Source organism: Botrytis deweyae, assembly GCF_014898535.1.
Source record: "Botrytis deweyae strain B1 chromosome Unknown BDEW_031, whole genome shotgun sequence".
Lineage (NCBI taxonomy): Eukaryota > Fungi > Ascomycota > Leotiomycetes > Helotiales > Sclerotiniaceae > Botrytis > Botrytis deweyae.
In genome coordinates this window covers 349,624-366,156 of record NW_024066238.1, presented here as the reverse complement: position 1 = coordinate 366,156, position 16,533 = coordinate 349,624, and the positions used below count along the sequence as shown (strand labels likewise).

The 16,533-nt window shown below is 43.6% G+C and overlaps 4 protein-coding genes across 4 annotated transcripts; 3 read left to right on the top strand and 1 right to left on the bottom strand.

The window, feature by feature from the left end:
• Nucleotides 1-5,693: 5,693 nt before the first annotated feature.
• On the top strand, nucleotides 5,694-6,447 carry EAE98_009879 (uncharacterized protein; the record flags this gene model as incomplete). The annotated part of the gene is made up of 3 exons (XM_038957500.1): nucleotides 5,694-5,843; nucleotides 5,923-6,095; nucleotides 6,195-6,447. 3 exons carry the CDS (start codon nucleotides 5,694-5,696, stop codon nucleotides 6,445-6,447), a joined length of 576 nt encoding a protein of 191 aa, XP_038806208.1.
• A 778-nt stretch (nucleotides 6,448-7,225) lies between these two features.
• EAE98_009878 (uncharacterized protein) lies at nucleotides 7,226-8,062 on the bottom strand (the record flags this gene model as incomplete). The annotated part of the gene is made up of 1 exon (XM_038957499.1): nucleotides 7,226-8,062. One exon carries the CDS (start codon nucleotides 8,060-8,062, stop codon nucleotides 7,226-7,228), a length of 837 nt encoding a protein of 278 aa, XP_038806207.1.
• Nucleotides 8,063-9,567: 1,505 nt separating this feature from the next.
• EAE98_009877 (uncharacterized protein) lies at nucleotides 9,568-11,303 on the top strand (the record flags this gene model as incomplete). The annotated part of the gene is made up of 3 exons (XM_038957498.1): nucleotides 9,568-10,438; nucleotides 10,579-10,788; nucleotides 10,846-11,303. The coding sequence occupies 3 exons, from the start codon at nucleotides 9,568-9,570 to the stop codon at nucleotides 11,301-11,303; spliced, it is 1,539 nt and encodes a 512-aa protein (XP_038806206.1).
• A 2,372-nt stretch (nucleotides 11,304-13,675) lies between these two features.
• EAE98_009876 (uncharacterized protein) lies at nucleotides 13,676-14,530 on the top strand (the record flags this gene model as incomplete). Its single annotated transcript, XM_038957497.1, has 1 exon — nucleotides 13,676-14,530. The coding sequence occupies one exon, from the start codon at nucleotides 13,676-13,678 to the stop codon at nucleotides 14,528-14,530; it is 855 nt and encodes a 284-aa protein (XP_038806205.1).
• Between the last annotated feature and the right edge of the window lie 2,003 nt (nucleotides 14,531-16,533).

Here is a 16,533-nt window from a genome sequence, read left to right as displayed (position 1 = left end):
TTCCAAATGCAATGGCAACTCTTAACTACATTACATTCAGACAATGGAACGGATGAGATGCGTTATAAACAAACGTACATTATATTTTTGTACAGGGAGTAAAGGATGTTGATCCATACAGCAGAAAATGATGATATACCAACAAGCCAACCCAACTCTCACACTTGATCTACCTAGGTATATTTTCTTGTCGCGGTTACTGTCGCTCTCTCGATCCCTAGCATAAACTTGCGTGTATTCATGAAATTTCAGTAGCACAAGCCCTCGCCATCCTAGAGGAATCCATCTCATACATTACAAAATACAGAAAAATGGCTCACCCATCCTTCTTACCCAGGTACCATACATACAATCAAATAACATTTGTCGCATACACATTATCAAAATATACCAATCACACTGCAAACTACCAGTCAATATTGAACGGGACAAAAATCCAGAATGTTGACAATTCAAGAAGTGAGCTAAACACGCAAAGACACTTCAACCTACCTTGTGCCACAGTGCAAGATGCCTATCTATCAGCTCACAAATACATTTCCAATAGATATCCAACATAGAAGAATGCAAAAAGTTCACCACTCATGACTACATGAGTGGCTACATCTTTACCAAGGCTAACTACCTGGCTGCTAATACGGTGGATTCAACTAGAGGATCCATGGTTGGCCGCGGTGGGGTACCAGCCCCGAAGAATCCACCCTTAGCTTAATAATATTTTATAATTACTACGTTCTGTATTAATTCATAAGTTACCTTATAAATTATACGGTCGCCTTGGGTTTGGCGATATGCATAGGATTATGCGTTTCCTCTTTCGTCTTCTTTTTTTGTCGGAAGTCGAGTCGAGTCCCATACCGTTAAGGCATGGGTGCCTTCGTTATGGCGAAAGTCATTGCGTTGTCACAGTATATATGCGAGAGCGAAGTAGTGAATGTATGGTTGCTGTGATATGTCATTGACAAATGAGCTAGTGAGCCGATGGGTTCGGATGAGAGAAGGATTGTAATGACTTAGATATTGGAGAGGTAATCGATCCACCTGCACCCATATAGTCTCCGGTGAATAGGTTGATGTGTTTGATAGCTTTCCTTTGAGGGTGTTTGTAGTATCTGCTGGCAAGACTGCACTGAATCTTTATAGGACAGCTGTGGAGAAGAATTGATATGATAACTTCACCATGCGAAACTTCTAACCGCCCATGGCAATCCGAGTCCGATTTACAGGTGACTGTTATATATAGCAGGCTTGAGTTCACTAGGTCGTTGTGGTGAATGATAGTCTGGGCTGAATGTGGAGGTTATCAGTCGCATACCTCGAAACAGGCAACTTCAGTGGGAACGCGTCTCGCCACAACTTGGTATCAAAATACATTCAAGTCAATGACGAGTCTTGTTCTGATACCAGATATGATGCTATTTGTGTTGCGCCTTTCGCTTACTAGCCGAGCTGTATATCACGGAAATTTATCATCCTTGACGGCGTTTACTCAGACTTCCAAGGTTGTGAATTTTCCTTTTATGTGGCTGAGAGTGGTGAGGATACACAAACCATTGCGGATCTGAGCTTCAAGCTTCACTACCCCTTATAAGGCTTATTTCACGTTGCTGATGCGGAGGTCCGTGTATAAGGGTAAGATCAAGCTGCGCTTGTGGGGTTAGTTGTGTCTCCGAAATGCGGAAGAGGCTTATGCCGGAAACGTGGCATCTAAGCAGTAACTGCGTCGAGCTTCATCTAAAAGCTCGGGTAAATACTTACCCGGTCCAGAATTGATACGATGTCCCCTTTTTTTCATACTATCCAGCCTCGGCGCGATTGGTGATTGGTGTACTTTCAAGTGAAAGCATATTGTGCCGATTTGTTATAATAGTGTCGATTACCAGATCGCGTGTCTGAGGCTGGGCAGTGTCTGTCACACCTTCATCCAAGAGGACCAGATATATAGGGATTCAAACTTTGGTGACTCTTGGATCATTTGAAACAGTCCACACCAAAACTTAGGAAATGATGTGTTCTTCAACTAAAGAATCACAATATTCTGGAGAGTTAGATCCCCAACCAGTAGGAGTTAAATGTTCGATTATTTAAACTCTGTATACCACATGATTGAGCGAAGAGGGGGCACGTTTCACAACTCAGAGTGGGATATATATGTTGCAAAACTGCAAATCAATGCCACTGTGCCTTCTCCCTAAGAAGGGGACGAGGTCCGGCTAGAACCTTACCGGTAGTGATCATTAGATGATTGGCAATGAGTATCGTCCAACCCGAGAGATTTTAAGCACAAAATAGCCATGCAGTTGATACCAGCTAGGCATCTCCTGTGGGATTCGCGATTGATTGACTTGATACTACAGAGGCCCCACTCGGTGTTTCCAGATATGGAAATGATTTTCTGTCTGCGTGCAGGTACAATTCTCCTATGTGTCTGATATTTTCGGATTGCAAATTCCATGCGATTTGGTATGATTTGTTAAATGGTCTTGTCAACTTTCTGGAGACTTAAGGTGGAAGTCCAAAATTCAGAGCCTCAAACATTGCACGGATGACAGACACCTCGGCAACACGGCACCTGCTCCCCGCAGATCGGTCGCTTCCGGTCCATATTTCGGGACGAAGTCGTTTATGTGTGAAGAACCTCATCTTCGATCCCATCTCAATTCAAAAGCAACAATTGGCGAGAGGGAGTCAGAGTCGCAAATTAATCCTAATCTGACATCGCCACATTTCGGGATTTAAATCTGGCTGCCATACTGATTCGGAGCAGCCGGGAGGGCGCTTTGCATGATGAATTGATATGTAGGGGGTGATAGGAAGAGCAGAAGAAACTGTGTATGGAATAAGTGAAAGTATGTGTTACAGCGAATGACACATCACACCGTATTGATAGGTAGTAATACCAATGACCAAGAAACGTCTGCCTTATCTTAGGAAAATTTTAGGTAGTACTCGTGCAATCTACCTCCCTTCTTGAGATAATCAGGTCTCATCATTTGGCTTGATGTATGTAGGTACGTTTGAACATCGAATCTTGAAGTTTCTCGGAAATGTTGTATGACTTTAGGACCACATGGCCGGGAAATGATGCCATTGTGTGCAATGACCCGTATTTGTGTAATCAATTGAATGCATGGACAATTGTATGAGGTCGTGTAAGGTCTGATGAACTGATTTCTCAACGCCCAAGAGAATCTAAGTGAATCTAGATGCTCGAACTGTTGATACAAAAACCTTGTGTTTTGATAATGGGTCGTATGAGTAGAATGATTTCTTACGCTGATGAGGGTTGCCGGTGATACAAAAGTTTAGGATATAGAATTATCAAAGGGAAGAGGCTAATAAGGTGATAATGGGGGAAGATCGGATGGAAAGGTCCAAAACTTGCTTTTTCTTCGACAACACACGAGGGAGGATGGATATTGATAAGGTTGATTTTGATTTGCCAAGACCGGTCAGTCATGTCGGATCACATGAGATGATGGAAAGGAAAGAAACAATCTTCACTCCCAGAGGGACCTCCCTATGTTGGTCCGATGGATTGTGTGGCTTTATGTAGGAATCCCGATTAAGTAATTCCGCATCTTTCATCATTTTCCTAATTGGTCAAATATATCCTTCGAAGGGTTTAGTAAGCAAGTGAGGAATGACGTCGATCCTTGTTTTTTCCCGTAATATTTCGTCATAGTTGGATATCAATACGGTAACACTGCCTAAAATAGGAAAAAAGGATCATAAATTTTCGTTTAAGCACAACATGTTGTCTCCCTTTTATGCTTTATGGCAGCAAAGTATATAAATGCCTACCTGATGCAAAATATCTGATTAATCATCGTGGTCACTGCTATCTACATGCGTAGACACCTAGGTAGCATTCTTCACGTACAGCACACATCCTTCACATACTTCACATACTAGGTCATCAAAGTCCTTCACGATCACAACAATAAAGTAGTCATGGAATCTCCCGAGGACCGGGTGGACGTTAACAAACGATTTCTCGAGATTTAAGTTAGCTGAAACATTCCAAGGATGAACGGAAGAACCTTGGAGGTTCTTGATGAGGTTTTTGATGAGGTTCTTGATAAGGTTCTTCCATCGACCTTAGCATGCTCGTATCACCATGAATTCAGATTGGTTCGGAGTCTAGAACAATCCCTGGCTCCTTGCTATCGGGCTATTCTGATGACTACTACGGACGCACTTACCAGATAGATCAAGGTACCGGGTAATGATTAATCAAAGTGACACTTGAAACAGCTGGTCACCGTGCTCGCAAAACTTCACGCCAGTTTGTTCTCATGATAGATATTCAGAGATTCAATCTGCGGTGACCAACAAGAGTGAAAAAAGGCTTGGGAGAGAAGGACCCTACTTGCTACATTGACCTAGAGATAACCGTACCCAACACACCATACGATTTAATAATAGAATGGGGGTTGCAAAAGAAATACTGCGACCCCACCATCACCCACCAAATTCATTGATTCATTCATCCATCCCATCCTAACATCCATCCTCACATCCACTTCTAGGGATGAAAGATCCGGAACATCTTGTTCAACTTCCCTTCTTGCATGATATTGATCTCTTCGGGGCATGGGCACCCTTTTCTTGTACCCCTCTCCGTAACTCCTTTTGGGAAGAGAGAAAGAAGGAAAAGAAAAGAGGAGAGGAGAGAGGAAAGAGAAGAGAAGGGAAGGGAAGGCAAGGCAAGGCAAGGCAAGGGAGAGAAGAAAGTAGATGAATAGGAGGGGAAAAACAAAAGAATAGTCCTCCAAGTCGAAAGATTTTGATGAATCATCCGACAGATATTAACTAATATTCAATATCCCAATGGAATCCTCCGTGCTCCAAAGTCAAAGTCAAAGTCTGAACACACCGAAGCTACCTAGTAGATACTAGGTAGATAGATAGACAGATGAGTACTTCCAGTCTGCCTGTCACCGGTAGTAACTGGTTCATCCAAATTCTCTCTCATCTGACTGGTTGGCTTGGTCAGTCTGGTCTGATCTGGTCTGGTCAGGTCTAATCACATTGGTTTTCACTATCCGGACATCAAACATATTTGTACACCAACACAAGACAGACGTGGATTCGGACCTCGAAAGATGGCAATATATATACCTGGGTGCCCAATCGGTACGATTTGTTAAATTCCTTGCTAAACTCCAAGATTTGTACCAAGATTTGTACCAAAACCCAACCAACATCAAGGATTCCAAGCCTTTACCACAATAAATACAACATTGGGCTTTGTTGTGGGGATTAGATTTTCCGAGGGACCATTTTCCCACATCCATCAACACATTCACCTCGCAACTAACATTCACCCGTCCACTCACACTCGAGAACACACCTTTTCTACACATACAAAGTACCATTCTTACCATCCACATTCACGTCTTTGAGGTGAAAAAGAATTACCAATGACCAATTAAATCGACCTATCTACCTACAGACCTTGAATTCTCTCACATCCCCACTTCTAGCAAGATTTAGACGAAGGAAAGATATTCTATTCTACCCGTCTTCCATTTCATTCAACCCTGCCTTGACCTTCCACCCCACCATCGCGATCTGAAGCAAGTAAACCCACTCACTGAACAACTTTACAACAAAAAAATTGCTACACACCATTTCATGATCTGTTGAGCGACAACTTTTGTCGTTCGCACATTAAATTAATCCTCACAATGTCCTCTTCTACTTCCACTCCTACCCCAACACCAGCGCCAAAGACGGTACCAGTCGCACCTAAACCCGAACCGGTCAAAGAAAAATCGCCCGTTCCTGTTATCCCACCACCCAAGGAAGTCGTCGTTGAGGAACAAGATGATGAAAGGGTATACACTTTCCTTGCGCATTGCCTGACCACAAGTTTATTGATTTCATTAGAATGAAACTGACTTTAGCGCAAAACAGAGTGACGATGGGTCCGTTGGTCTACCAGATCTCGGAGAGAATATCGATTCGGCCACATTCGAACAAATTCTAGAGATGGACGATGATGAAGAAGAGCGGGAGTTTAGCAGTTCTATCGTTTTCGGATTCTTTGAACAGGCTGAGCAGACTTTTGTCAAGATGGACGATGCACTGTAAGTGGGGCTCGTATATTTGTGTCGACTTGTACAATATATTCAGGAAGATGGGCATCTGCGGACGCAGCCATAAATGCAAGTACTGACAGTTTGTAGCAAGGAGAAAGATTTAGCAACGCTTTCATCGCTCGGTCATTTCTTGAAGGGCTCCTCGGCAACACTGGGGTTGACAAAAGTCAAGGACAGTTGTGAGAAGATTCAACACTATGGACAGCAGAAAGATGAAGCTGGTACAACAGATGAACCCGACAAGGAGAAATGTTTGGCGAGAATCAAGGAGACGTTGGTTTCGGTGAAGGAGGAGTACAAAGAGGTTGAGAAGGTCTTGAAGAAGTTTTATGCCACTTGAAGGACGGCCGTATGCACACATACCCCCTCAAAAAACCCCCGATGATGGAAGATTGTCCTCGTGCTTGAGGATATCTGATGTGGCAGAAGTAACCGAAAGTATTGCCTATCTGGGCTCTTGTGACGACATTGAAGTTCACACGCACGAGCAGTATACTTCTCTTACAAAACAAAGCTCCCCATAGCTCAGGCGTCTCGGATTGCATTCACATACTTTATGTTGTCTGGAAATGGCATACATGGTTTTCTTATGGTGGTTTTCTCTTTTTCTTTTATTGGTTCACATGAGGGAAATGTTTTGTTTGTTTCTGTTGGCTTCTCCTTTCCCCCTCGAGATTATCTATGGATGACGGAAGTTGAGGAGGAATGTTAGTTAGATGAGGTGACGAGGTGATGGTTCACCAGATTTAATGTCATGGTTACTCAGCACATGAAGTCACGACAGACGCATCAAATCAGAAGGTTCAATTCTTCCGAGACCTTGGCATTTAATGATGTACATTGCATATTAAAAGTGATTTGGAGATGCGGGGCACAAGATAAGATGTAGGAAAGAGAGGCTACCCATGGTTTCAGTTTCAAACACCTTTTTTCAAAGACAATGCTACTTGGTATTTCCTCTCTTGCACTTCCACTTATCGCAGAGTCTACAGAGCTCATGTACCGCAATCTTTTTTAATGATATACCAAGCTCCGTTATTCCTCGGCGCCACTCCTAATGCTATAGATTTTAATATAGATGCTTTCCATAAACACTGACACACAATGCAACTAGCCACTCAAATACAAGGTACCTCGATCTCAGCCTCCACCTCATACTCCTCGTCCCCATCCCCCTTCTTCTTCGCCCCCATCCTACAAATCGCCACTTTCTCAACCCGTACATCGCGCATCCATGTGAAATCCGCATACTTGGAAATGATATCCCGTGCATCAAACGTGAGACGTGCCTTGTGCTTGCCATGGCCCGAGGAACTTCCTCCTCTCCCTCTTCCTCGATTTCCACGTGCATTCCCGGTTCCTGTCTCTCTCGTGTCTGCGCTAGAATCCTGACGTCCCCCGCGCACGTAGATTGTATTGACAATCGTCGCGTGCAGTAATAAGCTTCGTCCTTGTTCTTCGGGCAGCATGAACCCGGCGGTTGTGAATGCGTCTTTGAGGGATTGACAGAAGGTTTGGAGATATGAGTGCGGATCTTGGGGGGAGGTGTAGAGAATGGATGTAGACCAGGGTTGGTGCATTGGGTGGAGGGAGGTGAGTGTTATTTTGGGGAGTTGGATGTCTTTGATTTCTGTTTTGATTTCTTTGGTGCCTTCGTTTTCTTTCCTGGGGACTAGCGTAGGGGAGGAGAATATTCCTTGCAGAAGGGAAATGGCGCCTTGAATTCGCTCTGTGCTTTCGAGACTCATGACGCCGATGGTGAGGTGGAGGGTGGAGAGGGGACGGATGGCATCTGAGGGGATGGGAATCCGGTTGGGCTGTTCGTCGGTGGGGGGCGTGGTGACGTCGTTTTTGAAGGTGCGGAGGGAGTGTTGGAGTTGGGGATGGGAGGAGGGGGTCGTGAGGGGGATGCAGAGGAAATGCGTTAAGCGGGGACGGGGGGGCTTAGGGGGCATATTTTTTCTTTTTGAGGGTCTCTTTTTTGGCGAAGTAGATGATATGATGAGGAGAGGGGAGGGGATTGGGAGGGAGAAATTAGATTTTAAAATTATCTAGATATGACCAGGCAATCAATCAGTGTGGTGATGGGAATGGGAATGGGAATTGGAAGACCGGATTCCCAATATGTTGATTATGGAGAAGTCTTTGGGATTAGATCGATTTTGGTGTGGTATTTGTGCATGTGTGTGACATACTACCTACCTATGATCGCAACCCCGCAGTCTCACTCGCAATCTGGAATTTGACGTCAAAAATCTTATCTTTGAATACTAGGTACTAGGTATCTACAATATCCCCGTTCCTGATGGTTTGGAAAAGGAATAGAAATGATTTGAAACTCTCTCTTGCCTTCCCTCGGGATATATTCCAAAAAATAGGTATATATTCTTGAGCTCTTACTCGTTGTATACACAGGTAGGTACTCGGTATATACATAAGGTTATATATACTCAATAACCAAAGTCTCAATATTAATTCATTCACACCCACCACTACTCAAAACTGCAGATCTCCCGTTAGCCCCTCACTCATAATCAATCTCACCTATGATTGATCTACTCATCCATCCATCCATCATCCATCCAATTTCAAAACAAAACGCATACACCCGCTACCACCCACCCCCCTCAAGAAAGAAAACCTGTCTATCCATCCATTCCTTACAAACCTTGGAACCCAGCACCTAGCGCTTAACAAGTAATACAGAGCACAATTGATTCCCTACGTCTACCCAGGAAATTAATGCATCCATCCATCTATCAATCCATCCCTCATCGCATCTCATACTTCCAGGCAGCAGAATAAGAACCTCTCATCTTCCTTCATTTGATCAATCTGAAGAAATTCTCTCCACCACACGAACATTCATTTGTTTCGCTATGCTCCGTGGGCAAGGTAGGTAGAAGGGTTCATTTCGTTTCGGGATTTCCTCTTTCGATGATTTGGTTTGTTTATTTGTTTTAATTTTCGTGGGTTTGGTTTTTCGGAAGACGTTCTTCTTCATCTTCATCTTCTTTTCATGAAGAGATTATATTGTATTCTATCTTATCGAGGATTGTTGAGAAGCAAAGGATATTTGGGTTTGAGTTGTTCTTTACCCATTTACCTACCTACTCACTAGGTATCTAATTCTCAATATGCCCTCTTCATTTGTATCTCATCTTTTGCGAATTTACTAGTTTTCTGTGAAGAGAGAAAGATTGAAAAATCCCACTTACGCGATCCATTACACGGAGCTACCTACCTTTTTTCACCATCTCAGCTCTCACACCGGTAGGCATCCATCTATCCACCGATCTAGATATCTAATTGAAACTGCATGCGAAATATTACGGTATTGGTATAACACTGTACCTATTCACGAGGTACACAACGTCTCATTCATCTATTCATCAATTACCCATCTAGCCATCTATCTAGAAAAAGAGGATTTCATCCTCTCCAACCACAACCCGCAAAAATGAGCGCCAGAGAAAAGAAACACGCGCCGAAACCCTCATCTTCTCGAATCGATCTTGCGCATTCGCTTGCGCATCGCGCTTCATCCTCTTCCATATCTATCTCTGGGTCTGGATCTGGACCCGGGTCTACAAATACAAAATTCCAAGGAGGAGATTATGATTCCCTCCCTTGTACTTCTACAACATCTCAATCGCAATCGCAATCTTCCTTGGCGGAAATAACCGCACCACCACGCGTTCGACTCTCTCACCCTAATCCGCAATCCACCACTCATTTCCATCCACTTCCACATTCTCGATCGCGCTCACGCTCACGCTCCAACACACCCTCGCCCCCCTCCCACGAACCCTACGACGAAGAAGACTATCCCCTCAACCCTCATCCCTCCACTTCAGACGAAGAATCAGAATCAGAAGAAGAAGAAGAACCCCTCCCCCCCGACTCCCAAATCCACAATCTAACCACCACACTCCTCCACACGCGCGAAACTCTCCATCTTCTACAAACCGCGCATTCTACCCTCCACACCAATTACCTAGCCACCGATTCCCAGCTGCGCCTCCTCCGATCCGCGCATGCGAATTGTCCCAGTGCGGCTGAGGTGCAGAGTCGTGTGGGAGCATTGATGTTGGATCGGGATGCGTTTCGCGAAGCGTATAATGATGCGATGGGAGAGATGAGGGGGAAGGATGAGGAGATTATGGCGTTGAGGGGTCAGGTGAGGGGGTTGAAGGAGTGGGTGAGCAGTAGTGGACGGGGCGGGGTAGGAGGGGAACAGGTTACGGATGAGGTGGTTGCGGAGAAGATGCAGTGGATTGGGAATGCGTTGCAGAATTGGGTGATATCGAATTTTAGGAGGGCAAGAATTGGTACGTTTGGAGCTTTATTTTGACACGGCTATGTTGGGAGAAATTCCATGAGCGCATATTGAGCAGGAAAATGCGCGAATATTGTATTTTTACTGACAATGTGGTAAAGTAACGTGTTAAACTAAGCTGACTTGTAACAGATTTGGAAAAGGCTTCAGATGAAGTACGGCACGAGTTGGAGCATTGGGTACCCATGTATCAGCATCTAGCAACATCATCTAAAATTAACTTCATACAATCCCTTGTATCAAGTATATTAGTGTTTGATATCTTCCGAGCATACTTTGTCGGTCTCCCAGAGCAACAAGCCATGGAAATCGCGAGAACGGAAATAACTTTAGGTTCTTATGGTGAGAAAAGCCATCTGATTGTTAGTCGAAGTTTGAAGAGCTGATCGAAATGTAAAGGTCCCGAAGATGCAATGAACCAATGGCGATCTACGACGCTCGGGATTTTGCTGAAAGAAGCTCCTGAAAAGCTTAAATCGGAGACCACCACTGTTGTCAATACCGTTGTTGCGCAACTCAATAGTTTGCTGGATCCGATATTTGATGTCCAAAGTACTGAAGCTAGAGATCAGTCGCTAAAAACCATAATTAATGCCGCTATTGATCTTTCACGATTACTGCGAGTTCAAAAGGCAGTCTTTAGTATAATGATGCCCATAATTGAGGAACATCAACAAACGATGTTTGACGAGGAGAGAATGGAAGATATTGGGGGGGAAGATGAAGATACTTTGAACGAGCGAGAAATTAGCTGCGTGACGTTTCCTGGAATCATGAAAGCAGGGGATGAAAATGGAGAACGAAACCATTTGGTGAATATTGTTGCGAAGATGAAGGTGCTTTGCGCTCCTGATTGATGGCTGAGGAAAAAAGTCACATCTTGATGACTGATTACATATGAAAAGATACCCACGGAAGAGGGTGGAGAACTAATCTCTGCTACGCCGCCATGTGACTCGTGTCTTCATGCAATGGGCATGGAAAGGCATGAGTGATAGGTTGGGCTATATCTTCAGATAATAAATCCAACAGATATACTGGAAGAGTTGTGACAATTCCAGCAAACAAACATACATACATGTGCATGTATACGTGTACCCAATATAGGATCGCACATGATACCAGATACCGTGATTAACCGTCGAAGATCGTCGTCTTCACATGCAACCAAGTAATAATTCCAGTTTCCATCATAGCTCGAATTCGAAAGCGGGGTCATTGAGGCTCTGTTGCTCACTAGGCAACCTGTATCCTTCAAAATCATTGGTAAGTGCGGGGTTAAGGAACGAGCCATGCGAGGATAACCAATTTTCAATGTATATGCGTGGAATTTACCCACAACTTTGCATATGGCGTATGTGTTTGCGTCAATGTTTTGGATTTATGATTGACGATAACCTTGATAGCGAATCTGTGATCTTCCCGAGCAGTGCTTCTGGTCATCAATTTGGCTGCTTTCATTGTCTCTCGAACCCCAAATTAGGAGATTGCAGCACGCACTGCAGGTGTCGTATTCTTTCTCGACAGGTAGTGCATTGAAAATAAATCTTGGCGATAACGTATGAACTCTACACGAGTTCATGTATCGATGGTGGTGAGAAAGTCAAGTCATAACAGAAGCCTCTTGTATTTGGAGTAAAAGTAGAAGCTAGAGACTAAGTTAGCACTAGACAGAACTCCCTAAATTCAGTTGGCTTTAATGATAGGCAAACGAGTGGTGTATGAGATAGATGCCGCTTAAATATGAGTCAAAGTCCATGCTCAGTTGGCCGAGTATACATAAACGTCGAATAGGAATGTTGAGAATGTGCTGCCGTAGCTCTTTTGAATTGGTTGTGGTCTGATGATCCCGCATCCCTAGGAAATAATTTTCCCTCACCTCCTCAACAGCATGGTGTTCGTATGAGTTATGCTCATTTCATAGTATGAATGCGCAATCAAGAAGCGGTGTGGGGTTGCGTGGGTGAACTGGTCGATAGCTATCGTGGAACCCTTTCTCAAGAACCACTAGATTTGTAGGAAGGTCGGGAAACTACACGCAGCAAATGCAAGAGCAATGTGTTGCATGCCATCGCATCATATCGCTCCGGTAATTCAAATTCGCATGATCCATTTGTTTGGGTGAGAGTTCGAAGTATGTATGCACACGATTTTGCTTACAGGATCGATGTGTAACAACCCCAAGATCCATGTTATCCTTGTATAGATGCGTGGGATGTGGGATGCGGATGTGTTGTAGCTTGAGATTGTGGATGCTATGTGGTCGAGTTAAGGGCCGATGGAACCTTTGCTCGCGAAGTGACGAATAGGTGATAGTTTCACTGGAAAACGATTTGTTTCCTGTCCGTAAGAGGAAGTAGAAGAAAAGAAGCGATGCAAGAAATTTTGGAAAGAGAGAGATATCTAGGTATTCCGAACGAAGTCCATGAAGTTTGAGCCTCCGTGCTAGAGAGATATTTAAGTGGGCGGGATCAAGATTTTGACTTGCTTCTTTAATAGCTTGTGTCCCCTCCGCCTTCAATTTGCCGTGGTCAGCGACTTGACCAAATATCATCCACATCCACATCTTACTTCTTCTCAAAGTAACGACTTTATCGAATAGATACTGACCGATCTTTGCTTTCATCCCTCGAACGAAAAGAACGATACTTCGATTGTCGGATTTGGTTTGCAAATTATAGTTGTTCGTTGTTGTTGTTGTTCTTCTTCGTAAAAGACCAGCAGCCGTTTGTTGCACCAAAACCTGGGGAAGAGAAGCGGAACCACAAAACTTTCACGGCACTTGGTTAGAGCTCCTTCCGAGCTTGTCGAAGTCAATTCCCACATTTCCCCGCAGATATCACGAAACATTATCAATCCTTAGCATAATTATCTAAAGCGATAATTACCACTCAAAATAACTAAACTTCAGATCAGACTTCCAGTTCCAGGTCAGTATATGTTGACTTTTCATTTGGACATAAAAAGCTGTTCCCATAACTCTCATATCTCGTCGTTCTCATCGTCTTCGGTCCTCGATCCTGACACTCGTCATGTAATCTAGTCTAGGGGTTCGTTCGTTTGTTTCCAGTGATCGACAAGCCTGTTCTTATCTTATCGACGCTCCACCTTTCCCTTCACTGTCGACCTTACCCATCAAATCCATCATTTGTATTCAAGAACCTTGATCATTATCATCAAAGCGGGCAGTTGCCAAGATTACTTCTTGACCTGCAAACGTTGATATAAGATGGCAACTTACGATGATGCACCCATTGACCGCTACCTCAATGACTCCGAAGATCCTTTCGCAGGTCTCCTCTCAACTACACATCGTCTTCCCCGACAATTCGCAAATGAAGCGTACGATGCCTCAACATGCTCGACTATCAGCCAAGATTCCACATCAACCATATCGCCCTGTAGCGAAAACGACGAAAGTGTTTTTAGTATGCAGTCTCGAGGGTCATACACAACAGCTACCAGTCGACAATCCATTCAATCCAATCCTGTAGCTGGATGGAACCTCCCAATACCTCAAATCTCTCAAATCAACACTACCATTGTCCTTCCATGCGAATTCATATCGATAAATTGTGGAGTAACATTTCGTCCGGATGATTTCGATAACTGGCTTGCGCATAGTCTAACGCATTTTAGAAACCTTCCTCCTCCATCGAAATGCTTCTGCCTCTTCTGCGATAAAGAATTCGAAGATACCAACGATTCGCGTAGTAATTGGGGGGATAGAATGATGCATAGTCGTGATCATTTCCTTGACGGGAAAACAAATATTCGACCAGACTTTTCGGTGATAGAATATATGTGGAGGAATAATCTGATGAACGATGCGGATTACACTTTGGCTGGACAATATACCGAACGTCCATTAGTACCGAGTCTCGTACGGAAAGGATTTGAGACGCCTGAATCAAAACTCAAGCGGGATAGAGAGTCTAAAGTTCCATGCGATCTGCAGAAGGAAGAGCGACATCGCAAACGTTCGGGCCATGCACACAAAGGGAAAGAAGGACAGAGCTCAACTTTTTCAAGGAAGCACATGCCAGTATTGATCGAGCATCCAGAATACACTCGAATTCTCTAGCTTGCTACACACACGCAAAGGAATATTCTTCCAATCCCAAAGGAATATTGGGAACCTATGCGACCTTATATTCACAATCCCGAACGGTCTGTGGCTGTGCAGAGGGCGAATTTTGCCACTTATCTCTCCAGTTGTTTTGAGTTCGTACTTTGCGTTATTCAAGTGAATTTATATGCGGGTTCCCTTCTTGATGCAGGAACACAGGCGCTCACCGTTCGCCTCTTCGACAGGGCGTATCTGCTCGTTGCCTAAGCACGGTAACCTTGACCCAATAGGACACCGAGTGGGACCGACCAATAATCTTTTTTGATTGCGCAGCATTAGGGTTTTATCGGGAGTTTTGCTTTGTTCCTTTTAATATTTTCAAATTTCGCGATGCTGGATCATGGTCGAAACGAAAAGTCTCTTGAACGATTTCTATACCCAAATGTGTTTCTTTCTTCCTTGCTTTCTTTCTCTGTTCCTAGGAGATGCATATATTTATATGCTATACGTTTTGGATTATGATGATGAACAACACTTCTCATGAGTTATTTTAATGTCGTTATGAATAAATAGTATTTCACCAGCAATTTTTGTCTCTTGTCAATCGTGCATATATGTGCGGGGTTTGCTAAGCATTCTTCGGTGTCTATAAATGGTAAGGCATATTCTCAGGGAAATAGTTCGATCGGATGTCATCTTGTCATCCTCCTATGCAGATGAATGAGAGACATTGAACGCGTCCAGGAAACAGTGCATTCTGATATCTTACTTGGGAAAGTATTCCAGCCACTCAACATCATACCTATGTGTTGGATAGATTAGATCGTCAAATAATCATGCATGGGAAGTATTTGGGGGAAGCTTATGTTGTAGGGCGAACAGCGACAGCCTCACATACTGTATTAGCGGTAAATCCCTTGTCACCATACCACCCGGAGTGTATATTTTGAAGCCATCCTAATCTCCCAAATTATGGCCTTTCCAGCCATACTCATCTTACAAATGACAGCGCTCAGTGATCTCGCGTCTACAAATTATCACGGCTTTGTATCCTCATTTTTGTAAAATACAACGGGCTGGCCATTTTGCCCGAGCCTAGCCTAAGGTTACGTATCTAGGGTTTCAACCCGGCCACGAATTTAACCTTATGCACAGACTTCACACGTCAGACCTTCTAGAAGCACATTGGTCTTCTCAATTTTCATTGCGGTACCTTTCATCATGCAGTGTAACATGAGATTCTCTCCCAATCATACTCTTTGTCTTGACAATAGGGCTCCGAGTGTGTGTGGAGAATAATACACAGCCTCATTCGTTTGTATGGACTTGGCGTTCGGTGAGCTAATCGAGGGGGCGGGGCGAAATTTAGTGAAGCGAATAATGACTACCTTGGAATAGTTGATTGGATATATAAGTGTGTCTTCTGGTGATTGCTACTATGGACTGTAATGTTTGTAAAAAGATTCTCGTGTCTCATGGTGCGCTAATGAGACGAATGGATTGAAAAATTGAACAGTGTGTAAAGAATATTATGTGTATTCTATGACAATACCCTTCAGAGCAATTGAACATTATATTTATCAATTCTCGTAGCAACCGATGTGGTATATCTTTGTTTTGTATAATATCAGCTCGAGTAGCATAATACATACAGAGAAGAGAGATAGTCCATGTGATATTATGTGAATTATCTGGTCTTCTGGGAATGATTGAGATGCATCATTTACGGGCTATTACTATACAGGATTAAAGCTCGTAGTCCGTAGCGAGGGGAGAGAAAGAGGGTAGGGACTGCTTGGTTCCTTGATTGGATATGGGGGATTATCTAGACTCCGACACTCTTCTCTTTTGTCTCTTCATTATATTTGCTTGCTCTGCATCTTCGACAATAGGTGCCACGAATATCCAGTCTTGTTCCGAATTTCGAACCTCCTGTTTCTTAGAAGACACCATTGTTTTTTTCCATTCAATAATATGATATTTAAAAATATCAAATACTAAAAAACCTCTATAATCGA